The sequence below is a fragment of the Bos javanicus genome, chromosome 9 (genome assembly GCF_032452875.1).
Source record: "Bos javanicus breed banteng chromosome 9, ARS-OSU_banteng_1.0, whole genome shotgun sequence".
NCBI classification, from domain to species: domain Eukaryota; kingdom Metazoa; phylum Chordata; class Mammalia; order Artiodactyla; family Bovidae; genus Bos; species Bos javanicus.
In genome coordinates this window covers 28,718,327-28,744,968 of record NC_083876.1, presented here as the reverse complement: position 1 = coordinate 28,744,968, position 26,642 = coordinate 28,718,327, and the positions used below count along the sequence as shown (strand labels likewise).

General features: G+C 40.2%; 1 protein-coding gene and 1 long non-coding RNA gene across 2 annotated transcripts in view; both read left to right on the top strand.

Annotated features, from left to right (window-relative positions):
• LOC133253773 (uncharacterized) overlaps positions 1-26,642 on the top strand; it is a 68,598-nt gene that overhangs the window by 18,087 nt on the left and 23,869 nt on the right. The window lies entirely within an intron of this gene.
• LOC133253768 (endogenous retrovirus group K member 19 Env polyprotein-like) lies at positions 8,169-13,804 on the top strand. Its single transcript, XM_061427437.1, has 2 exons — positions 8,169-8,721; positions 11,579-13,804. Exon 2 carries the CDS (start codon positions 11,580-11,582, stop codon positions 13,401-13,403), a length of 1,824 nt encoding a protein of 607 aa, XP_061283421.1. The 5' UTR covers positions 8,169-8,721; position 11,579; the 3' UTR covers positions 13,404-13,804.

Genomic DNA, 26,642 nt, shown 5'->3' with positions numbered 1-26,642 from the left:
TATACAATGGAATACTACTCAGCCATAAAAAGGAATGCATTTGAGTCCGTTCTAATGAGGTGGATGAACCTAGAACCTACTATATGGAGTGTAGTAAGTTAGAAAGAGAAAAACAAATATCATATACTAACACACACATATGGAATTTAGAAAGATGGTATTGATGAGTCTATTTGCAGGGCAGCAATGGAGATGCAGACTCAGAGGACAGACTTGCAGACACAGATGGGGAAGAAGAGGGCAGGACACATGGAGAGAGCAGCATAGAGACATACACATTACCATATGCAGAATAGGTCGCTGGTGGGAATTTGCTGTGTGACTCAGGGAGTTTAAACCGGGCCTTTAAAAACCTAGAGGGGTGGGATACGCTTCCCTGGTGACTCAGCTGGTAAAGAATCTCCCTGCAGTGCGGGAGACCTGGGTTCAATCCCTGAGTTGGGAAGATTCCCTGGAGAACGAAACAGCTACCCACTCCAGTATTCTGGCCTGGAGAATTCCATGGACTGTAGAGTCCATGGGGTTGCAAAGAGTCGGACATGACTGAGCAATTTTCACATACACAGAGGGGCAGGATGGGGTGGGAGATTGGAGGGAGGTTCAAAAGGGAGGGGAAATATGTATACCTTTGGCCGATTCATGTTGACGTATGACAGAAACCAACACAATATTGTAAAGCAATTATCCTTCAATTAAAAAGAAATAAAATGTCAAAAAAAGAATTCAGCCTCTTGAGCAAACTGCTTAAATAATTTTTCCTTGGTTCCCTTATTTGTGAGAGACAGAAAATTATAGTATTAATATTTACTTTATAGGGCTCTTACGGAGATTAAATGATATAATACATCTAACGTGTGTAGTGGCACACCATAAATGCTCAAGAAAGTTCTGTATTATTTTGCTGTGACAAACTACCACAAACTTATTGGTGTAAAGGCAATAACACAAATTTGTTATCTTATATTTTTAAGGTCAGAAGTCCAAAATAGTTCTCACTGAGCTAAAATCAAGATGGTGGTAGGGCTGTATTCTTTCTGGAATGAATCTATTCCCTTGCCTTTTCTAACCTCTGGAGGTTGTCCATATCCCTTGACATACAACCTCTCAGCACTTCTAATGCTGCTGTGTTGTCATAATTATGTCTCTGACTCTTCTGCCACTTCCTTTATTTTGTAAAAATTCTTGTGACTACATTGCGCCCAGCTGCATAATCTAGGCTAATTTCCTATTTCCAGATTATAAACTTAATCATACCTAGAAAATTCCCTTTGCCTTGTTAGGTACCATACTCATAGTTTCTGGAAATTAGAATGTGACCTTCTTTGGAGGGTCCATTATTCAGCCTATTTAAGTAATGAGTAGTCGTCACCATGTCCCAAACATGATGTGCGTGCATACTAAGTCGCTTCAGCTGCGTCCAACTCTTTGCAACCCTATGGACTGTAGCCCACCAGGCTCCTCTGTTCATGGGATTCTCCAGGCAAGAATACTGGAGCGGGTTGCCATGCCCTCCTCCAGGGGATTTTCTCCACCCAGGGATGGAATGCATGTCTCTGGCACCTCCTGCATTGGCAGGCGGGTTCTTTAACACTAGTGCCACCTGGGAAGCCATGGCTCTAGTGGTAAAGAAACCCAAACGTTATACCCAGCATTTAATCACACAATACCTATGCAGTTTACTGTATTTGCAAAATGAAAACATGCCCTTTACATAGTAGGTATGCTTAAGTAAATGTTTGTTGAACTAATTATTGAATTACAAAGCTAATGAAATTGACTATTCCTTTTAGTTCTGTTTCCCCGCTTGAATGGTCTACTATAGTATAAATTACATAAAGTTATACATTATTTTTTATATGCTCTGATATTACTCGTCATGCCTCTACATATAATATACATTCAATAAATACAAATGAGTGAATTTAAGAGTGAATTTGAAGACAGGGGGAAATAAGTGAAGGTGGATTTGATGACACTAAGAACTTAATTAGGGTCCCCTTTTGACTTTTCTTAATCCTGAGATGAAAATAGGAGTCTAAACGTTTCTGATGTTTTTCAAAATTATTTTCTTGGAAATAATCTAAGACATCAATATCTGGAAATCATGTTTATTTTTTCCCTGGATTGATTATTATTTTCTGTGAAAACAAATCAAGCAAGTATGTTGACAGTGCTAAATAAAGAGCTATTATTAAATATTATAATGTTAACAAATTTAAAGAAAAATAATCATGACATTATCTATTTGAGAAAATGTAGTAAGAGTTTTCTTCCCACTTCCTATCCCATCCCCCCAAATTCCAGTAAAAATAGAAGGGCTTTAATGTTCTTGAGAAGGAAGAAATTTTTCTCTACCCTCCAAGGTTTTTGGGGCTGATCTAATAATTAAATTAACATGAGACAGATTAACTGGAGAAAAATCAAACAAAAATTTAATAACATGTACACGTAGGAGAAACCTAGAAAAACTAGGTGACTTGCCAAATGATTGAAACCCTCACCTTAAATACCATCTTCAGTGAAAGACAAAGGAGGATGTTAGGGGAGGTGGTTTGGGACTTCAAAGGGGAGGAAGGCAATTCACTTGGAGATGACAAAGCAAATATTTGGCAAACACATGTTTGCTGTTCCACCCAGAAACTGGGACCTAGAGTCGCCTCTGATCTCGATGTTTCCCCCCACCACTCCTAGTCCACATTCATTGCAGACATCTCAGGTGATAACTCTATTCGCCTAACTGGCCCTCTACCTAAATTCTTTAGACAGTCAGGGGGAAGGGCAAAGTTTCTTCCTGAGTCTTTGGGACCCTGATAATTTCTAGCTAGAAATACTCTGAAAGCGCAAGAGATATTTGAGGGTGGCAAGTTTTGCTCCCCTACAATGAAAAAACCAGTATTAAATTCAATTCCAGCTCACAAATCAAAATTTCATTTTCTATTTTGTTTATCCTCAGTGATATAAAGAGTAGTAAGTGTTGGCACATTATAATAAAATATCTCAACAAAACTTGTCTAATGAATGGGGCCTGAAAACATATGACCTCTCTGTACATAAATGAGTAGAACAAGTGACTGTCTTGGAAACAAAACTTGAAGCTATCATTTATTTTAAAATTTATTTGAGAAAGCCAGAAATTTGAGTTGCTACAAATTGTAACATTTAGAAAGCCGGGGATGTGAGATCCCATGAATTTTAACTAAGAAAATCCTTGTAGCCGTGAAGAATTTAAAAATTTTTCCTCTCAGCTTTTAGAAATATTAAGCCAATTTAAAGGTTCACAGCATTCAAACCATCCTCTATTTCAGAAGGTATCAGTCTTGACTCAGAAAATTGGAACTAAAGAGATGTGGTGAAGGAAGCAAGTCTTGAAGAAAGTATGGTTGCTTAATCATACTTTCATGAGATGATTGAAATCATGAGATGCTTTCAAGTTGTCGAAGACAGAGGTAAAAAAAAAAAAAAAAAAAAAACCCCAAACTGAACGGAATAGAGGATAATTGTGAATGTAAGTAAATAAAAAGTAAAACACGTCACCTATAGTGTGATTGCAAATAACTCCATCATTATAGGCTCACCTTGTGTGTCAGTTGTTGCTCCCAAAACGCACAATTTTCAAATTGGTATTTACGTACAAATAAGTATAAAAATTTTCTAGTGCATTTACTCCCACTTGCAAAAATGCCTGCAGCCAATGTTAGTTGCATACAGATTGATTTTTGATTCTTTAAGAGCTTTTCATTACTTCCTCAGTAATACCCTTTTCTGTAGGCACTCATTAGGGAACAATGTCATAAATTCTCTTGACTTTCACAGCTTGACCTTTCTTTTGTATTTAAAGTCAGAATGTTGGCTTCATAAAAAGCAGGCATTATAATGCTTGAGAGAGTTGTGTGTGCATTATTTTGCCAACCAAAAAATATAATAGCTTTTATATAAAGCCAATTGTTTTGTCTAAGAAAGTAGAACAGCTATTTCTTTTAAAAATAAATTGTTGAGTCTGTAATATTTATCTTTGACTTAGAATCTCAGTTCCAAGTAGTAGTTTTATTCTATACAGAGTCAAATTTTATCTTGAAATAAAATGGAGTATGGAAGTTAAACATGTTTCCAAGTTCTCCAAAAATAGTGTGTGAACTTATAAAAGCTTCTTGTACGTTTTGAATAATTCCCACGAGAAGAGGGGAAATACGTTATGCAGTCATGTTCATACTTGTCACATGCTGGGTTCCCCAAGAAGACTCTGACCTGAGGTTTAGCATGAGGATGTTATGTCTTGGGATCAACACCTGCAGGAAGGAGGAGAAGGAAACGAGAACGGGCAGAGGCCCAGCTGCAGCCTCAGCTGACTCCTTAGGAGAGATTTGGATGGAGACTGACCCTTTAGACGTGACTGAGTGGGACTAACATGACCAGACATTTATATCCTGGCATCGATCAGTTGTTGGCATGGGGCTCTAGAAGGGGAATGGGGACAGGAAGGCCAAGGCTTCCTGCAGGGCTTGACAGCTGAAGGTCAGCTTAAGATAGCACCTCCCACAGCTGAGGCAACCAGTCTTTCCTTGAAATTGGTTCACGTTACAGAATCCTGGTAGATATATTCTGAACATGCGTTCTTCTGGACTCTAGTCTTCATCTGATTTCAAAGCTGTTCATGACTCAGAAATTATTATTGGGAAAATGTACACTGTGTATACCTTAACTATTTTTAATCTAGAAAACTTTGAGCTGAAGTTAAGCTTTGAGCTGAGAACTACTTAGTAAAAGTATTTTGTTCTTACAGTTGTCAAATTTCCTTTTGCTGTATGTGAGGATTATGAGTCCTGAAAATCCTTTGTCATTTTATTACATCACTGGAAGCGAAGACCCACCAAGTGTGCTTTGTTTACACAGGTATTTCTGAAGCATTTGAAACTTTTATTCAGAGGCTTTAAAGCCATTTTTCCCAGTTCCTGAGAAAATGTTGTGTAGAACCAAGAGGGGGCAGCAGAGGGCCACCAGAGCTGTGCACTAGAGGTAACGTCAGAGACTCCTAAATGAGATAAGCCACTCACGAAAGATCATGGGCTGGGACTCCCCTAGTGGTCCAGTGGTTAAGAATCCGCCTGCCAGGGGACACGGGTTCAATCCTTGGTCTGGGGAGATTCCACATGCTGTGGAGGAACTAAGCCCGTGTGCCACAACTACTGAACCTGTGCTCTGCAGCATAAGTCACTGCAATGAGAAGCCTGCGTACTGCAACTAGAGAGTAGCCCCTGGTGGCCGCATGGAAGAGAATTCTCAACAGGCTTTGAATTCCTAGGTAGCAGAGGCTACCTCATGTCCGTTTTTATATTCAGTATCTAGCACATACTACGGAGAAGGCAGTGGCACCCCACTCCAGTACTCTTGCCTGGAAAATCCCATGGACAGAGGAGCCTGGTAGGCTGTAGTCCAGGGGGTCGCTAAGAGTCGGACAGGACTGAGCGACTTCACTTTCACTTTTCACTTTCCTGCACTGGAGAAGGAAATGGCAACCCACTCCAGTGTTCTTGCCTGGAGAATCCCAGGGACGGGGGAGTCTGGTGGGCTGCCATCGGTGGGTGCGCACAGAGTCGGACACGACTGAAGCGACTTAGCAGCAGCAGCAGGAGCAGGAGCACATACTAGGTGCTCAATGATTATTAATAAAAATGAATTGTAATACTGAGGAAGGGAAGAGAAGATTGTTCCTCTATTTCAACCTTTTTCTATAGATAAGTTTTTTTTTTTTTCATCTTCAAATGTTTCTTATAGAAACTTTTATTTATTTATTATTTTTTTAATTTTATTTAATTTTTAAACTTTACATAATTGTATTAGTTTTGCCAAATATCAAAATGAATCCACCACAGGTATACATGTGTTCCCCATCCTGAACCCTCCTCCCTCCTCCCTCCCCATACCATCCCTCTGGGTCGTCCCAGTGCTCTAGCCCCAAGCATCCAGTATCGTGCATCGAACCTGGACTGGCATCTCATTTCATACATGATATTTTACATGTTTCAATGCCATTCTCTCAAATCTTCCCACCCTCTCCCTCTCCTACAGAGTCCACAAGACTGTTCTATACATCACTGTCTCTTTTGCTGTCTCGTACACAGGGTTATTGTTACCATCTTTCTAAATTCCATATATATGTGTTAGTATACTGTATTGGTGTTTTTCCTTCTGGCTAACTTCACTCTGTATAATAGGCTTCAGTTTCATGCACCTCATTAGAACTGATTCAAATGTATTCTTTTTAATGGCTGAGATCTAAACGTAAGACCAGAAACTATTAGGCAAAACACTCTCTGACATACATCACAGCAGGATCCTCTATGACCCACCTCCCAGAATATTGGAAATAAAAGCAAAAATAAACAAATGGGACCTAATTAACCTTAAAAGCTTCTGCACATCAAAGGAAACTATTAGCAAGGTGAAAAGACAGCCTTCAGAATGGGAGAAAATAATAGCAAATGAAGCAACTGACAAACAACTAATCTCAAAAATATACAAGCAACTCCAGAAAAATAAATGACCCAATCAAAAAATGGGCCAAAGAGCTAAATAGACATTTCTCTAAAGAAGACAGACAGATGTCTAACAAACACGTGAAAAGATGCTCAACATCACTCATTATCAGAGAAATGCAAATCAAAACCACTATAGATAAGTTTTTATTTGCAGTATCATTTATTTACGGTATAAGTACTTGTGCACAGTTAGCACAAGAAACAATTTTCTTTGATTCTTTTTGCACATTGCTAGTAATAAACTTCTACACTCTTCAGCTGGGAGTTCACCAAAAAAAAAAAAAAAAAATTCTGTCTAGGTTTGTCTCTAGAATTGTTGATTGGTACAGAGTTAAGAATTTATCTCCTATCACATGCATGGAATCCTAGATATTGTTTATTGCTATAAATAAGTCAAGATCTAATTTTCTTAGATACAGGGAAATTTTCTTTGTATGCTAAATACAGTAAGTTCCATATTTTTTGGAGATGAATTCAGCAGCTCATGAATTATGTATTCTGGGTTCTTTTCTCTCAAAAATCACTTTTCAGTAATTTTTCATAACTAACTACATACACTCCTTGAAAGAATCAGGCAAGGGTAGTTAGTCTCTGAAATTTTCATGTAGCAATTCCTATAAAGATTTAAAAGTCACAGAGGAAGTAAAAATTATGCCTTGCCAAAGGCTTACATATTACTTGTAAATTTATTCAAATGTTACCATTATTTTGGATAGTTGGTATTTGATGTTAATAATTTACATAAATGTTTCTGTTTCTTAAAACACAATTCAAATTGACTTAAGGAAATAAAAAATTTATTCTGTGTTTCAGGGAGACTGAATCCAGGAATCTAAATGAGGTCTTCAGGATTTTCTTTTTTGCATCACTTGTCTATGTTTGTAGTTTACTTCTATTCCAGTACCACAAGGTTCCTTCACAAGGAGTACATATCATTCCACTAAGTACCTCCCCAAAAGACAGGACTTGCTGATTTGGGGCTATTAGAGGGCAGACTGAATACCTAGCTGTAGCTCTGCCCATCCTCTGCTACTTCCTGTGGCCGGGGCAGTGGACAACCATGCCTGTCAAGTCTTGGTCACATAACCATCTCTTACATCATGAAGGCGAGGCACTGTGATTTTTTAGCCACTCATTCTCCAAGCTAGGGTCAAGGTAGGACGTTACCCAGAGAAAGTGGGGAGTCCAATACCAAACAAATTTAGGAGCTACAAGAAGAGCTTGGGAAGATGAAAATACGTAACAAAACAAAACTCAAAGACTTGTCTATTATATTTAACCAAACATATGCAATTACATTGTAGTTCCTGACAATGACAATGAGTTGATTCCAATGACTTTAATGGCAGTTCCTGGAATATCGTCTAGAGGTTAAAACAGATAACTATCCATATTCTTTGGAAAGATGCTAACAAGGAATATATTCATAAGCTTTTTTTTTTTTTTTCAATTCCTGGTTCAGTGGGTGGGGCATATATTTATTATCTTTTGTGGTAGACTCTAAAGTAATGAGTCTCCTTTCTGAGGTCAATGAGTGTCAAGTTTTTGATCTTAGTGATTATGGCTTTTAAGATTTTTTAATAATCTGGGTTTTTCCCTATTTTAGAATCCTTACCATCAATTAAATGCATTTTCCTTTTGATATAGTGCGGGGAGCTGCCCGTGAGAACGGGGTCCTTTGTCCGAAGGACACAGCTCTGGGAGCTGCCTCAGTCCTTGAGGGTTTGCTTGCAAACATAGCTCTCTGTCCCGCCACCCCAGAGATTAGGCGCTTATTTACTGCAGGCACCTGGAGTTCTGTGCAAACTTCTCACGCACAGAGAAATGTTATCTGGTGTAAGAAATAATAACAGGGAGCCATTCCCATGCTCTCAAGATTTCTTGTGACTGTTTGTAAGATGTATAGGCTAACCAAGAAAAAATGTCAACTGTTTTGTCTTTCTCACGCTTTTCTGTATAAATATGAGATGTTGAATAAAGTTGGTGTCAGACTGCGTCCCTTCGTGGTGACGTGTCTGAACCTCTCGACCCCATCTTTGTAGTCTCTTGCTTTAGTTTCTTTCTTAGCCCCGCCGTGCACGTTCTCGGGACCTGATCGACTTTGCCGGCTGGCTCCGGCAGGTGGCGCCCAAACAGGGACCCGAGAATCGGAGTGCGACGACGGCCGCTGCCCGCCAAGATTGAGGTAAGTTAAGAGGAATTCCTAAGTAATTAAAAGTAAAGGGCAGGGAGGGTGATTGTCGAGAGTAATAAATCATGGGACAAGGCAATAGCCGCCAGTTATTTGTACATATGTTGAAAACTATGTTAAAAGGTAGGGGAATTCATGTAAATAAGTTACAGCTAGAAAAGTTTTTACTTTTTATTGAGGAGGTTTGTCCTTGGTTTCCAGAGGAAGGAACAGTTAGTCTGGAAACTTGGAAAAAAGTAGGAAAACAATTGCAGACATATTATTCCTTACATGGTCCCAATCGTGTTCCTGTGGATGCTTTTTCTTTGTGGACTCTCATAAGAGACTGCCTGGATCCTGAACATGAGGGACATAAAATTCAAACGGCTCTCAGGGATTCCACAGGACCTGAAGTTACAGAGCCTTCTGCCCCATCACCTGAGCCGCTTTATGCTGTGCCTGAGGGAACAGCTTATAAGGCTGGAGGGAATGATGATGTGTTAAGCTCTGATGAACAGAAAGAGTTAAATGAACAAGCGGCTCAGAACCATAGAGAGGATATGCCTTGGGAGATGATGGTTAACATGGAATCCCCCTCAGGAAAAGGGGAATTAAAGCATTCAGGGCTTTCTGAAGAACAGCTGGAGAATTTAATTCAGAAGATTGTTATAGCAGTAAAAAAGGATGCACAGGGAGACTCCCACTCCAGCCAGCCTGCGCCTCCAGCATATCCTCCCTCGGTTCCTGCTGGACTCGATCCACCTCCGCCTTTCGTAGAACCGCGAGAGCCTATATCTATCCCTGCTTCTTTGCCCGGTGAAAACATAAAAATTAAAGGTGAGATATTATTATCTCCTCTTCAACAAGCAATTAAGCGAGCTAATGAAGAAGGAGAACATATTCCCGGGTTTTCAGGAATCTATCCAGTGTTTGAAAATGCTCAACAGCAGAGGTATTATGAGCCGCTGCCCTTTAAGCAACTGAAAGAGTTAAAAATGGCTTGTGCACAATATGGCCCGACTGCGCCGTTTACTCAGGCTATTATAGAGGCTTTAGGAAATCAAAATCTGCCACCTAATGATTGGAAACAGGTTGCTCGAGCTTGTTTATCTGGAGGAGATTATTTACTATGGAAATCTGAGTTTGCTGAGCAATGTGGGATCACAGCCGATATCAATCGGCGACAGGGACTGAACACCACTTATGAAATGATGGTGGGAGAGGGAGAATATCGAGAAACTAATAGTCAACTTAATTATTTACCTGGAGCCTACCCTCAGATTAGTGCTGCGGCTCTACAAGCATGGAAAAAGCTTCCAAATTCTGATAAAAAGACTAAAGATTTATCTAAAATTCGCCAGGGGCCAGATAAACCATATCAAGATTTTGTTGCCCGCCTGCTTGAGACAATTGGTAAAATGATAGGAGATGAACAGGCGGGAATAGTGTTGGCTAAACAGCTTGCTTATGAGAATGCCAATTCGGCTTGTCAAGCTGCCCTGAGACCTTACAGGAAAAAGGGAGGCTTATCCGATTATGTACGGATTTGTGCTGATATCGGCCCTTCGTACGTTCAAGACATAACTTTGGCCACGACATTACAAGGGTTATTGCCTTAGCTGGTTTTAGTAGACGGCTTGATAATCATCATTATCTCTCGGATAAAATTTTACAATTTGCTCACTATCACCAATTTCTCTTCCCAAAAATCATTGTTTCTCAGCCCCTTGCCGACGCCCTAACTGTATTTACTGATGGCTCTTCTAATAGAATAGCTAGTTTGATTATACAAGACAATACTACCACCTGGCATACTAATTATAAGTCTGCTCAAGAAGTAGAACTATTTGCCGTTTTTCAGGCTTTGTTACAAATTTCTGCTCCATTTAATTTATATTCTGACAGTCAATATATCATAAGAGCCTTAAACACTATTGAGACTGTTCCACTTATTGGTACCCTGAATTCTACTATCCAAACTCTTTTTCGTGATATACAACATTTAATTTGCCCCAGAGTTAATAAATGCTATTTTGGTCATATTCGTGCTCACTCTAGACTTCCTGGACCTTTAGCACGAGGCAATGCTTTGGCTGACGAAGCTACACGTATGATATTTCCTTAATTGGAACAAATGGCAAAAACTTCCCACAGCTTACACCATCAAAACAGCAATAGCTTAAGACTTCAATTTGGCATTACTCGAGAAGCTGCCAGACAGATTGTTAAGCAATGTCAAACATGTCCTCAATTTTTTAGCGTCCCCCACTATGGAGTTAATCCTCGAGGATTGTTGCCAAACGATATATGGCAAATGGATGTTACCCATATTCCTGAATTTGGTAAACAAAAATTTGTTCATGTTACTATTGACACCTTCTCTGGCTTTTTACATGCCTCTCTACAATCCGGAGAAGCTAGCAAACATTGTATAGCTCATTGCATTAAATGTTTTGCTGTTATGGGAACCCCTAAAACCATAAAAACAGACAATGGTCCAGGATACACTGGAAAAAATTTTCAATTATTTTGTACGCAATTGTCTATCTCACATAAAACAGGTATCCCTTATAATCCTCAAGGTCAAGGAATTATTGAATGGGCACATCAAACTCTCAAACATCAATTGCAAAAACTAAAGAAGGGGGAATTGTATCCCAATACCCCCTCCAACTCTCTAAACCATGCTTTATTTGTTTTAAATTTTTTACAATTGGATATAAGTGGCCGTTCAGCAGCACAGCGATTTTGGAACTTTGATGCACAAACAATAAGACCTAAAGTCTTTTGGAAAGACCCACTTGTAGGAAAATGGTATGGACCAGATCCAGTACTAATCTGGGGACGAGGGCATGTTTGTGTTTTCCCACAGGATGCCGAAGCGCCGCGCTGGCTGCCGGAAAGGTTGGTACGCACGGCGGAGACAGTCTTTAGCAAATCAGATGAGGAGATTGACAATTCAAGAGCATGATGAATTACCATCTCGGCAACAACTTCAGGCATTGATGCGAGAGGCACAGAATCGTGTTGCGGTGCAGGGCGATCCGATATCGCCTTTAAGCTTCCTGATAACCTTATTAATTATCTTAAATCAGATTAACACTGCACACTCTGAAGAATATTCAAGTGCTTACTGGGCTTATTTTCCCGATCCTCCCCTTCTCCAACCCGTGGGCTGGGAGGGTCGGTCTATTCCCATATACACTAATGATACTGTGGCTTTGGGTGGTTTTTCAGATAAACATATTATTCCTAATCAAGTTAATTTCTCTTATCATGGAGTGTTTGATCGCTTACCTATTTGTCTGTCTAGATATTTTAATTCAACAGGATGTCTTTTTGTTGGGGAGTCCGGATATGCTGATTTTGACAATGGTTGGAGCCTGTATATTCCTGGAGTAACGAAAGAGTCTGGAATTCCTCAACGTCGTAATGGAATTGGTCCTTTAGATATTCCTTTCTGCGACTTTGGAACAAGGGGAAGAGTCACTGCTGCACCATGGAAACTGTGTCGAGATGGAACTGCTACGGTTTATAACATATTTGGGACAAATGAGTCATTGTGGGACTGGTCTCCAGACTCGGCCCGAAACCCTGGAGCTCAAGATAATAGGAACTTTGCATCCCGTATTTGGAACTTGGGCGGCTCTAAAGTGTTCCAAACAGAAATCTGGAAACTAGCTGCCGCCCTTGGATGTGAGGGTTCCTACCTTCAGGTGGGATCGAAAGTGAGACACGGTCATTTGTGGAATCTCACCATGAGGTACCCTCGTGCATGTCTGCCTCACCCTTATGCTTTACTAGTAGGATCTGTAAATATACAACCTGGGTTACAAAATTATAATGTAACTTGTAACAATTGTACTTTGACTAACTGTGTTAGGGGAATTACTAATCAAACTAGGGTTCTAGTCTTAAGACAGCCTGCTTTTGTTATGGTTCCTGTAAAGATTAATGGGTCTTGGTATGATGAAAGGGGACTTGAACTTTGGAGAGAAGTAGAGGGTGCTTTAATGCGTTATCGCAGGGGAATAGGGTTAATAATTCTGGGATTTGTAGCTTTGGTAACTCTTATTGCTTTCTCGATTACTGAAGCCCTGTCCTTGGCACAATCAGTGCAAACTGCAACTTTTGTTAATAATCTGGCACAAAATGCATCCGTTGCCCTGGGGACTCAAGAAGATATTGACAAAAAGCTAGAGGATCGATTGAATGCCCTTTATGATGTTGTAAAATATTTAGGTGAAGAGGTTCAAAGTATAAAGTTGAGATTACGAGTACAATGTCATGCTGATTTTCGATGGATCTGTGTTACTCCCAAAAAATATAATGGTAGTATAACTGCTTGGGATAAGGTGAAAGCTCACTTAGAAGGTATTTGGCATAATGAAAATATTTCCTTAGATTTGCTGCATCTACATCAGGAAATAATGAACATTGAAAATGCACCCAGACCTGATTTGGATGTTGCAAAAAGAGCTGAGTCCTTTGTTAAAGAACTTTTTCGACATGTACCTACTGTCAATAGTATTTGGTACTTGGGAGCAGCCATGGGAGGACTGTTCTTAATAATTTTAACTGTTTTATTTCTTGCACCTTGTTTAATTAAAAAACTGATTGATGATCTATGGATCATAAAGGCTTCCATCTATGGAAATGGTCTGCGGTTAAAGGAACATAAGCGTGTGCCTATATAAAAAGAAAGGGGGAGTTGCGGGGAGCTGCCCGTGAGAACGGGGTCCTTTGTCCGAAGGACACAGCTCTGGGAGCTGCCTCAGTCCTTGAGGGTTTGCTTGCAAACATAGCTCTCTGTCCCGCCACCCCAGAGATTAGGCGCTTATTTACTGCAGGCACCTGGAGTTCTGTGCAAACTTCTCACGCACAGAGAAATGTTATCTGGTGTAAGAAATAATAACAGGGAGCCATTCCCATGCTCTCAAGATTTCTTGTGACTGTTTGTAAGATGTATAGGCTAACCAAGAAAAAATGTCAACTGTTTTGTCTTTCTCACGCTTTTCTGTATAAATATGAGATGTTGAATAAAGTTGGTGTCAGACTGCGTCCCTTCGTGGTGACGTGTCTGAACCTCTCGACCCCATCTTTGTAGTCTCTTGCTTTAGTTTCTTTCTTAGCCCCGCCGTGCACGTTCTCGGGACCTGATCGACTTTGCCGGCTGGCTCCGGCAATATAGTAGTTCATTTTACTATAAAGTTCACCTTATCTTAAGGAGTATGGGCTTTGATAACCTAGAATAAACACAAATTTAATGAAGCATTCCTCCCCACCTTTTTTTAAACTATATAGTTCAAGTAACATCCATGCCATTAAGGGATCAGTGTCCAGCAGTTGAGTGGAGTTGCTCAAAGGGTGCTGCCCTTCATTTAAGAATCCTCAAAAGACAATGACAGTTTCTCTTAATGCATTTTTTGGTCTAGTTTTATCATGTTTGTTAGAGACACCTGGATGCTCAGAGATACTTCCCATAGCTTTAAAAATAGTTTAGCACATTTTCACAAGCTGTGCTATATTTTCTGGCTGTTTTCTTTTTTTTTTTGCTGTTGTTCAGCAGCTAAGTCATGTCTGACTCTGCGACCCCATGGACTGCAGAACGCCAGGCTTTCCTGTCCTTCACTATCTCCCGGAGTTTGCTCACATTCATGTCCATTGAGTTGGTGATGCTAACCATCTCATCCTCTGCTGCCTCCTTAGTTTGCCTTCAATCTTTCCCAGCATCAAGGTTTTTTTCAGTGAGTTGGCTCTTCCCATCAGGTGGCCAAAGTATTGGAGCTTTAGGTTTAATATCAGTCCTTCCAGTGAATATTCAGTGTTGATTTCCTCTAGGATGGACTGGTTTGATCTCCTTGTTGTCCAAGGGACTCTCAAGAGTCTTCTCCAGCACTACAATTCAAAAGTATTAATTCTTTGGTGCTCAGCCTTCTTTATGGTCCAATTCTCACACCTGTACATGACTACAGGAAAAGTCATAGCTTTGACTATACAGACCTTTGTTGGCAAAGTGATGTCTCTGCTTTTTAATACACTGTCTAAATTTCTGGCTTTAAATTATCACTCAAATTTTTCTTGCTGTGGTATATAATGTTCTTCATATTTCTCTCATGTTTTGCTATAGCCCTAATTGTATATTTTATTCACTGAACAACAAACCTTTTATAGCACATTAGTAAATAAAATGTATTGGTTTAAAAATACATAAAGATGGCTAGTGGGAAGCTGCTGTACAGCACAGGGAGCTCAGTTTGGTGCTCTGTGATGATCTAGGGGAGTGGGATGGGGGATTGGGTGGGAGGGAGGCTCAAAAGGGGATGTATGTATACGTAGGGCTGATTCGTGATGTTGTTCAGCAGAAACTAACACTATATTGTAAATCAATTATATTCCAATAAATAACATATAAAGATTTGCACTGCAGACATTTTCAGGGTATATCTTAACCTCTTTAAAATTGTGGTGGTATCTGCACTCATCAGCACTTCAGGATTATAGGAGCTCTCAGATGAATCAAGTTGACTTTCAGTTCCCTCTCCCTCTTGCACATTCATGTTTCATAATTCTGATCGCTGATGCTCTATCACTTGCTCAAGTTCTCGCCTTCGACTTTCAACTTGCTTTGTGCCTTCTTCTAACATCGACTCTTGGATTATGAATAAGTTCTCTTTTTCCTTTTTAATATTTAATAGGTAACTGTTCCTATAAGCCTTGCCTGAATTCCCAATTCTGATTACTCTGCTTGCAGACCTCAGGCCTGGCATCCTTCCTGTTTGTACTCCTTATCCAGTTTTCCTGTGTCCCAGACCCCTCTATTAGTGGGGAGGCCACAGGCTAGCCCAGCTGCTGTGTGTTCTGTTTTGCAGCTCTATCACTGATCAGTCAGATCTAGCTTTTAGCAAGATCCAAGATGACTGATACTGAGGGAATATGAAAAATTTAGAACCAAATAACACAGGACAATATCAGAAAGCAGGAGAAGAGGTTCCATCAAATGAGTCAAAGAGAACGGCTCCATCAGATGAGAATGGGAGTAGCCAAGGAATGAAGTTAGGGAGAGGAGACAGGGAACAGCGGAAGGAAGCGATCCCTACTGAATATTGGAGTAGGGGAGGTTCTCTCCTGGTCTATCCTATAACCCAGGTTTCCCATATTGCAGGCAGATTCTTTACCATCTGAGCCACCAGGAAAGCCCCAGAATACTGGGGTGGGTAGCCTATCCCTTCTCCAGGGGAACTTCCTGACCCAAGAATTGAACCAGGGTCTCCTGCATTGCAGGCTGGATACACAAGTAAACCCATATATATGGTGTCTACAAGAGACCCATTTCAGATCTAGAGACACATACAGACTGAAAGTGAAGGGATGGAAAAAGGTATACCATGCAAATGGAAATCAGAAGAAAGCTGAGTAGCGATACATGTATCAGACAAATAGACTTTAAGATAAGGACTGCTACAAGAGACAAAGGACATTCCATGATGATCAAGAGATCAGTTCAAGAAGACATACAGTTGTAAATATACGCACCCAATATAGGAGCACCTCAATGTATAAGGCAAATGTTAACAGACATAAAGGGAGAAGTTGACAGAAATTGGAAAGCAACAAGTCTACAACTCTTGGAATTTTACCTAGTGGGCTGGTCCTAATGACCACCTAAATTAAGTTATAGAATATTTCCAGTATCGTGAAGCTTCCCTCATGCTCACTCCCAGGAGTTATTCAACCCCCAAAGTGATTTGCATTACAGAATTTTAAAAATGTTTTTCTTTCCCAGTACTTCTAGGAAATGCCTAAATAGTAGACAAATATTCACTAAGTCCTAATATGCACTAAAGAATGTGACCGTTATCTCCCAAATAATCAGTGTCTGATCTTTTCCCCTGCACAAGAAGGTGTTCTAGGGCTCTAGCCTGGAAAGGAGTTTTGAGATCTGGGGCTGGATTTTGGAATGAAGCACACCAGAAAATGCAGTGTCCATTGCAGAACTTGGGTGGAGGTTTCCATCCTTTTCCAAATAAAAAAGTATCTGAATAGACTGTTACCTTCAAAAAGAACAAGCAGAGAGCTGAATATATAACACAGAGCAGAGGCTGGCATCCAGGACAGCAGAGAGTTACTGGGGTTAAGATGTGTGGGTAAGAAGTAGAGCCTGGAGAGAGTGCCTGCCCTGAGAACCCATGGATAGAGTCAAGGGGTTTCATCTGCAGGTGGTGAAGTCCCAGTAATGGGGGTCTTTTCTTAAAGGTGAATTTCTCTTTAATGGAAGTATGCTGATCAACAGTATAAATATGATGTGACTTGGTGTCTACTAGAAAAGCAAGGAGGCAGTGTAGGTCTTCTGCCAGAAGCTGTGACAGGCTTCCGCTTTTGGAGAAGGCTGGTTTTCTGGGTGATAAAGATAGAAAAGCAGGATAATAGAACTGCCAACAATGCCTGATGAACCACGGGAACCTCACACTTCAGAGCTGTCGGTAACCCAGAGTTCCCTTAGATGAATACTTGCTTGCTTGTCCAACTCTGAAGTAATTTAAAACGATTGCCTCTGGGAAAAATTGCAGAAGAGATTGACATAAAACTACCGTATTTTGTCATATTACATTTCACATACAAATTATGTGTATATATTGCCTTTTAAAAATTAAATTAATGTGAAAAGTAATAAAAAGAATATATTAGCTAAAGTATTTTCATATTTATTGAACAAATGTGTGTTAAGAATTCACTGTGTGCCTGGCTCAGTGCTCTGAGCTGGGAATGGGAATAAAACAGGGTTCCTACCCTGAAGGACCTCACACTGTTGGAAGATGACTGAAGGATTATGAGAGAAACATGAAAAAAATACAGTAGAGAACAGTGCCGTTAAGTGCTGGATGTAGTGTATGAGTTGTAGCGTGTGTGTGTGCTGAATCGCTTCAGTCGTGTCCGACTCTTTGTGACCCCATGGACTGTAGCCCGCCATGGGATCCCCATGGGATTCTCCAGGCAAGAATACTGGAGTAACAGAGAACACAGGTAGTGGAATGAGGTGCAGAGAGCTGGGTGAGAATCAACAAGCACTGTCTGGGATAACTTGAAATCAGTCTGCTTAAAATGCCAAGGACCTCCTGCTGCTGCTGCTGCTGCTAAGTCACTTCAGTCGTGTCCGACTCTGTGTGACCCCATAGACGGCAGCCCACCAGGCTCCCCCGTCCCTGGGATTCTCCAGGCAAGAACACTGGAGTGGGTTGCCATTTCCTTCTCCAATGCATGAAAGTGAAAAGTGAAAGGGAAGTCGCTCAGTCGTGTCCGACTCTTCTCGACCCCATGGACTGCAGCCCACCAGGCTCCTCCATCCATGGGATTTTAGAGGCAAGAGTACTGGAGTGGGGTGCCATTGCCTTCTCCCAAGGACCTCCTGGGAGCACCCTATTGTTACAATTAACTCTGGAGGGGAGAAAGCTAAGGCCATAGAAACTCAAATGTTAAATTGGTTAAAAGAGAATGATGGAATATTTGGAATACTTGAAAATCATATCTGGTGAATTTCATACAAATAGCAATATGGGGCTTCCCTGGTGGCTCAGTGGTAAAGAATCCCCCTGCCAATGCAGGAGATCCGGGAAGATCCCATACGCCTTGGAGCAACCAAGCCCATGTGCCACAACTATTGAGCTGGACTAGGTTGCCATGCCCTTCTCCAGGGGATCTTCCCGACCCAGGGATTGAACTTGCATTTCTTACAGCTTCTGCGTAGAGGTGGATTCTTTACCACTGAGCCACGGGGGAAGCCCAACTCAGAGTTCCCTTAGTTGTATACAGTACATCCTAAAACCTACCCCTCGAGATGTAGTCTCACCAGATCATTGGCCACATTTCTATCGTCAAAATGATGCACAGCTTTTCAAAAATGCCGGGGCTCAGTTTGTAACAACATTTCTACCTCATAACAAAAGAATTATGAATCATTTTATGTTTTAAAATTCTCTAATGAAATATTACGTAGCTATTTCACTGTTTACTATGATTTAAAAATAGAATGGAAACTGTTCATGTTATAATGTCTAACTTTTGCATACTAATTACACAGACTTCAGGCTTATACAAAACATCCACATATAGGAAAAAAGAAAAGGAGGGGGTAGTATTTTAAAAATATTGTCACTGGCGTTTTTTGATGAAGAAGCTGTGATTCATTTGATTTGTTTTTAAACTTTACTTTGTTCATGTATTGTTTAATGGACAGATTTTCTTTTTTTAAAAGCACCAATGCAATAATGTGTTGAGTGCTAAATGTGTGGAAGATCAGAGCTTAGGTACTGCTGCTGCTGCTGCTAAGCCACGTCAGTTGTGTCCGACTCTGTGCGACCCCATAGACGGCAGCCCACCAGGCTCCCCGTCCCTGGGATTCTCCAGGCAAGAACACTGGAGTGGGTTGCCATTTCCTTCTCCAATGCATGAAAGTGAAAAGTGAAAGTGAAGTCACTCAGTCGTGTCTGACTCTTAGCGACCCCATGGACTGTAGCCCACCAGGCTCCTCTGTCCATGGGATTTTCCAGGCAAGAGTACTGGAGTGGGGTGCCATTGCCTTCTTCAGAGCTTAGGTACAGTGGGAACAAAAAGATAAACAAGAGAAGGAGCTTTTCTTAAAAAAGTTGTAGCAGCGGAAATGAGACACACAAACACAGGCATAGGAAGCAGCAAATGTATTAGGAGGGCTCAGAATAAGTGCTGACCACGTGCAGTGAAAGAAGAGATGGTGACTACCACCCTGTCTTATTTTTCATTTCCTGTTATGCATACAGGTCAGCTTTAGACCAGTGAACATCAAAGTTAAATCCATAAAATCCATCTGTGTGCACCTTTAATGTTTTATTTACCATGTATATTTCAGAACCTTGTTGCTGGTAGTTTATTGAATCTCTTTCTCCCAGATTTGGAAAAGTGTTTTAAAGGAAGAACAAAGGTAATTTAAATTCAACAGACCTGTTTTGACATGACTCTAATTAATTGGAAACACACCTGGGAATTATAGTAGCTTAAAGACAACTCTCAACTCAATTTCTGGTCTAAAAATAAATTCACAGTGAGTACTGAATGTGAAAATAACTTTTATTGAGGCTTTTATGGTGAGGACTTTAAAAGCTGCCATAATTTATGCAATGGTTTATAGATGTTCAACGGCTGCAGTCTTGACTTTGAGCATTTCTGAAGCATGAAATTTGCTCAATTTTCAATTTGCTAGAAAAGAAATCTAGCAAATATGAAATCTCATCCTACTGTTTTCAGAATGGTCATCTGACATCAAGATGGAAAGCCACACACAGAGCATAATAGGATGAAAGGACATCAAACATTGATAGTATCTGTCATTTAATTTTAATTTAGAATACAGTATTCTGATAGTTATACAGGTCACATGTAGACGCTATTCAGTATTTCAATAATAGGGTGACAGAATGAATACAAGATAGAGTTAAGCATTTTATTTTATTAATCAGTTTTATTCTTTATTTTAGGCTATAGAGAGACAAATATGGCAGGTGCACAATGATTAAATTGGCAGGCAAATAGAGTTAAGTAACCAGAGTTTAAATTAAATTATTCTGAATATATTAAAAGTACAATGAACAATAAAAGCATTTGGGGAATTACAAAAGAAAAGAACAATTAACCATATTTTTATTTTGCTTTGAATTTATTCATATGGAAATTTTAAGATGTTTACTCAAAAAGAAAGAAGAGCTACTTTCTTTGATAGCTATATATATATATAGCTGTATAGATAAAGAGTTAATATCAAACTTTTACAGGAATGTTTTGCAGGACAAAGACCTCTTCTGTTGCAAAGACCTCTCCAGGTTCTAGAATGCAGGTCCATTTCAATATTGTGGAGTTCTGGTAATATACAGCCACGACTTTCCAACTCTACTGACTGCAGCCTACAGAAAGAAATACACTGTGGATTCACAGTATCTGAAGTAAGCCAAGAAGATAATCTAGTTCATTCCCTCCCTTTGAGTCTGAATCATGCCAGCTATTGGCACAGCCGTGAAGCTTTTCTATTCTTAACGTCACTATGATTCAGCTCATCTGTAAAATGAGGCTAATAAGATCTGCCTCATTAGAGCTAGGATGAAATCAAAGGATTGTAGGCAAAAGACCCAGTATGAACATCGTACACTTAAGAGGCAGTTTAAAAAAAATAGCAGTTATTAAGTGCTATTATTACTAATGAACTAATATGGCAACCTCTTTTAAACTGTAAAAACATTTGCTTTTCAAGAAACATTTTATCTTACATGTCTTTTAGATAGTGGAATTTCGTGGCACTAGTGGTAAAGACCCAGAGAAGGAAATGGCAACCCACCCCAGTATTCTTGCCTAGAGAATTCCAGGGACAGAGGAGACTGGTGGGCTGCTGTCCATAGGGTCACACAGAGTCGGACACGACTGATGCGACTTAGTAGCAGCAGTAGCAGCAGTGGTAAAGAACATGCCTGCCAATGCAGGGGACATAAGAGACGTCGGCTGGATCCCTAGGTCAGGAAGATCCCCTGGAGGAGGGCATGGCAATCCACTCCAGTACTCTTGCCTGGAGAATCCCATGGACGGAGGAGCCTGGGAGACTGCAGTCCATGGGGTTGCAAAGAGTCGGACACAACTTAAGCAACTTAGCACACACACATGCTACAACTCATACTTCAGATCAGATCAGTCACTCAGTCGTGTACGACTCTTTGTGACCCCATGAATCGCAGCACGCCAGGCCTCCCTGTCCATCACCAACTCCCGGAGTTCACTCAGACTCACGTCCATCGAGTCAGTGACGCCATCCAGCCATCTCATCCTCTGTCGTCCCCTTCTCCTCCTGTCCCCAATCCCTCCCAGCATCAGAGTCTTTTCCAATGAATCAACTCTTCGCATGAGGTGGCCAAAGTACTGGAGTTTCAGCTTTAGCATCATTCCTTCCAAAGAAATCCCAGGGCTGATCTCCTTCAGAATGGACTGGTTGGATCTCCTTGCAGTCCAAGGGACTTTCAAGAGTCTTCTCCAACACCACAGTTCAAAAGCATCAATTCTTCAGTGCTCAGCCTTCTTCACAGTCTAACTCTCACACCCATACATGACCACAGGACAAACCATAGCCTTGTTGACAAAGTAATGTCTCTGCTTTTGAATATGCTATTTAGGTTGGTCATAACTTTCCTTCCAAGGAGTAAGCGTCTTTTAATTTCATGGCTGCATTCACCATCTGTAGTGATTTTGGAGCCCAGAAAAATAAAGTCGGACACTGTTTCCACTGTTTCCCCATCTATTTCCCATGAAGTGATGGGACTGGATGCCATGATCTTCGTTTTCTGAATGTTGAGCTTTAAGCCAACTTTTTCACTCTCCACTTTCACTTTCATCAAGAGGCTTTTTAGTTCCTCTTCACTTTCTGCCATAAGGGTGGTGTCATCTGCATATCTGAGGTTATTGATATTTCTCCCGGCAATCTTGATTCCAGCTTGTGTTTCTTCCAGTCCAGCGTTTCTCGTGATGTACTCTGCATAGAAGTTAAATAAACAGGGTGACAGTATACAGCCTTGACGAACTCCTTGTCCTATTTGGAACCAGTCTGTTGTTCCATGTCCAGTTCTAACTGTTGCTTCCTGACCTGCATACAAATTTCTCAAGAGGCAGATCAGGTGGTCTTGTATTCCCATCTCTTTCAGAATTTTTCACAGTTTATTGTGATCTACACAGTCAAAGGCTTTGGCATAGTCAATAAAGCAGAAATAGATGTTTTTCTGGAACTCTCTTGCTTTTTCCATGATCCAGCGGATGTTGGCAATTTGATCTCTGGTTCCTCTGCCTTTTCTAAAACCAGCTTGAACATCAGGAAGTTCACGGTTCACATATTGCTGAAGCCTGGCTTGGAGAAATAGAGGAAAACAACAGAATGGGAAAGACTAGGGATCTCTTCAAGAAAATCAGAGATACCAAAGGAACATGTCATGCAAAGATGAGCTCAATAAAGGACAGAAATGGTATGGACCTAACAGAAGCAGAAGATATTAAGAAGAGATGGCAAGAATACACAGAAGAACTGTACAAAAAAAGATCTTCACGACCCAGATAATCACGATGGTGTGATCACTGACCTAGAGCCAGACATCCTGGAATGTGAAGTCAAGTGGGTCTTAGAAAGCATCACTACGAACAAAGCTAGTGGAGGTGATGGAATTCCAGTTGAGCTATTCCAAATCCTGAAAGATGATGCTGTTAAAGTGCTGCACTCAATATGCCAGCAAATTTGGAAAACTCAGCAGTGGCCACAGGACTGGAAAAGGTCAGTTTTCATTCCAATCCCAAAGAAAGGCAATGCCAAAGAATGCTCCAACAACTCATACTTAACTAGCACTTAACGGCAATGTTCTCTGCTTTATTTGTTTTATGTTTCTCTCATAATCCTTCATTTTCCAACAGTGTGAGGTCCTTCAGGGTAGGAACCCTGTTTTATTTCAATTTCTAGCTTAGAACACTGAGCCAGGAACATAGGGAATCCTTAACACACATTTGTTCAGTGCATGTGAATATGAAAATACTTTAGCTAATATATTCTTTTATTACTTTTCACATTAAGTTTATTTTTAAAAGGTAATATATATACATAACTTATATGTGAAACATATATAACAAAATACAATAGTTTTCTGTCAATCTCTTCTGCAATTTTTCCCAGAGGCAATCCCTTTTAATTACTTCAGAGCTTCCTTCTTCATATTTCTCAATAATATGCATATCATCCTACTTTTTGATTATTCACTTTTACACATTATCAGTTGACTTTCCAGTATGATGGCTGAGCATTTACCTTCTGAAATCTTCATCTCCTCCAGCTCGTCTAGGTTCAACTAATTGCTTACATTCTATGACTATATAAATCATATTTATAGCTGAGCACTTTAGGAATTTACTAAAATTACACTTTCTTTTAAACTTCTATTTTTTTGACCCTGGTCATAACCATGCTCTATTCATTAGGTTGGTTTTATTCAATTTTGCTAATTTTTCACAGTAGGCTTTCAGAACCATTTCCCCCAAGATCATTCTTCTCAGGTAATCTCTCAGTTCCAATTATCTTGTTATGGAATGATTCATCTGGAGATCTCCAATCATTTTCTGTTTGAACTGACTGCTCTCTAGGGATACTGCTAAGCACTTGTCCAGAAACTTCCTTTGCCTGTCATCATGATAAGAATGCCCCTGTTTTTCTTCTAATTGGGGATCCTGTTTTCTTGATACCCCTCTTTTCTTCTTTCTAGCTTACTCCCTTGTTTCATTGGAGTACAACCTCTAATTATCTCCTGAGAATGGGTGCAAGGAAAATACAATATTTGAGAATTCGTACATCTAAAAATATATTTCACTGTAACACAGTAAGCAGGCATTGATTTCTACACTGAAAGATTTTCTTCTTTATAATACTGAAAGTGCTGCTCCACACTCTTTAAGAAAATGGTGTTGCTGCTGACATATCACATTTGGTTCCTTATTTTTCATGGCATACTTATTGTCTTTTTCTTTTTCTATCTAAAAGTTTTCTCTGTTTACCTGAAATTTCACTTAGTTGGGCTTAATTTTTCAATTTTTATCTGTCACTTAGCCCTTTTAATTTGAAAACTTATTCTAGGAAGTTTTCTTATTTATTTTATGAAAAATATCCTTAAAATATTTTCTTGTTATTTATTTTATTCTTAAATTATTTTATTTTATCATTTTTATTACCTTATTACAGGATTTTAGATGATTCCCTGTTTCATTTGATTTCTCTTTTGGAAATGTCTATGATTCAAATATTGTACCTCCTGAACCATCTTCTTCATTTCTTATCTTTTATTTGCCATCTCTCTGTACTCTGGTTTCTGAATAGTTTCCTTGACATTATCTTTCATCATTACTATTGAATTTTTCATCTTTGTCATCATGTTTTTTTATCATATTCTCTTTTTTTTCCACCAAATGTTCCTTTGTACTGCAAGAAAGTCTTGCAATTTTTTCCTATTTGAGAATAACTGAACTTTCTTCTCCTTTCTAAGGTCTTCATTTCAAGTATTATTTTTGTCTGTATTTTTCATGTTAGAGGCTTCTTCTGATGTTTCATTAATCTTGTCTTCTCATTTTAAAGGTGAGAACTAAAAAGCTGCCAACATTGAGCCAGCCTCTGGGAACTAGGAAGGAGAAACACAAGGGGTTCAACATTCCCTAGGTGTGTATTCGTTTCATTTGCTTGGTTTTCACATGGTTCCAGGCATAGCACATCCCAGTTCAAAGATCTTCTCTCTTGTCTTCAAGAATAAAACTCAAGTCTTTCTTTGGAGTGGAGAGAGGGCAGTCACCCCACTGCAGAGACTGATGGAAGGAACCTATGGATCAAAGAACTTAACTTAATGACTGGTGGACACCAATCATTTATTTTCAGCCTCTGCCTTCTCTGTAGGTTCTAAGCCTTTTGTGAATTCTTGATGTAAATTGTGTTGATGCTGTATGCTCTCTCTTCTGCTGCCTCTCTGCTCTGAATTCACCCTTTTAAAAATAATTAAATTTACTTATTTATTTTAAAAAATTTAATTGAAGGATAACTGCTTTACAGAATTGTGTTGGTTTCTGCCAAACATCACCATGAATCAGCCATAGGTCCTTTTTACGTGCTCTGTGAATACAGAGCAAGCCCAAGGAGTACTTCGCTTAGCGGGCAGCAGCAGCTAAGCTTTGCCACCAGAGGGTGCTAGAGAGATATCGCAGGTCGCAGGCTTGTCTTCCTGGTTCCAGTGTGTTCCTCTTGTCTGGCTCCTGCAGCCTGGAAATGGGTACCCCTGCAGCACTAGGCTCCTTCAATGCTGGCAGCTTCTGCCGTGCCCAGCTCGGCGGATCTCGTCGGGCGGCCGAATCCAGGAGCCAGCAGCTTCCTCAGTGCCTACAGCCCTTGGCAGTTTTACAAGTGCCTCCAGCGAGTCATCTGCCCTTGAATAGTTTTGGCTGCCACCCTGGAGGGAAATTTCTAGTAAGTTTCACGAGCGCAACATCACAGCATCCTCTTTGCATCCAGTGAGCCACTTCTGTGCCCTCTCCAGCAAGGTCAGGATCTCAGCCTTGGGGTGGAAGTAGGTTAATCCTCATCTCATCCTGAGAGGGCGTGGCTGCTCCTTCTATCCGGGATTCCCATATTCTTCAGTTGTATTTACTTCTTCCTAGCTAACCCTGGGTGCTCCAATGCCATTAGTTAGTGGTTCTTTATGTTAAACCATCCCTGTGCAAATGACAGTGACTCGGCCCGACTGCTATAATCACTTTGAGCCTGCAAGCTGGCAAGAGGCTGAGTGTCCCCACTGGTTAAGAAAGTGGCGGGCAGTGCTCTTCTCCCCTGGCTATCCTGAATGCCCTGTGCTCTGCTCTCCACCTCCAAATACATTTTTAAAGAATGCTGAATTATTTTTATTATTTTTGGAATTCACAAGGAAAATTGATACTCCTGGGCAATAAATGGGTGCAGTTCCCTCCCTCTAGAAATACCTCAACTCAGAGTGTCCTCATCTTTCAAAATTATTCAATGCAACTATCTCAAAGAGCCTTTCTTGACTCTTTCTCTCTCTTGAAATTAGTTGTTTTTTTCACCTCTTGCTCCCCTAGGGTGCAAGCTCTTCACAGGTCTGTCTTCCTGAGTTTACAGTGAACCCTTTCTCTTTCTATCCCTAGACCCAGCACGTTGCCCTTTTGCACATATTAAGAACTCACTAACCTTTGTGAAATAAATGAACGTGTTTAATTTTTAAGCAACCTAATTTACAGTTTCTTCCATAGAGAAATGAACGATGACTATAAAGCAAAATGAAGGTGAGATTTCAGGAGGGGGAACAATATTAAATGGTAGGTTGCTTCTCCCTTGATGTGTAGCCCTATTT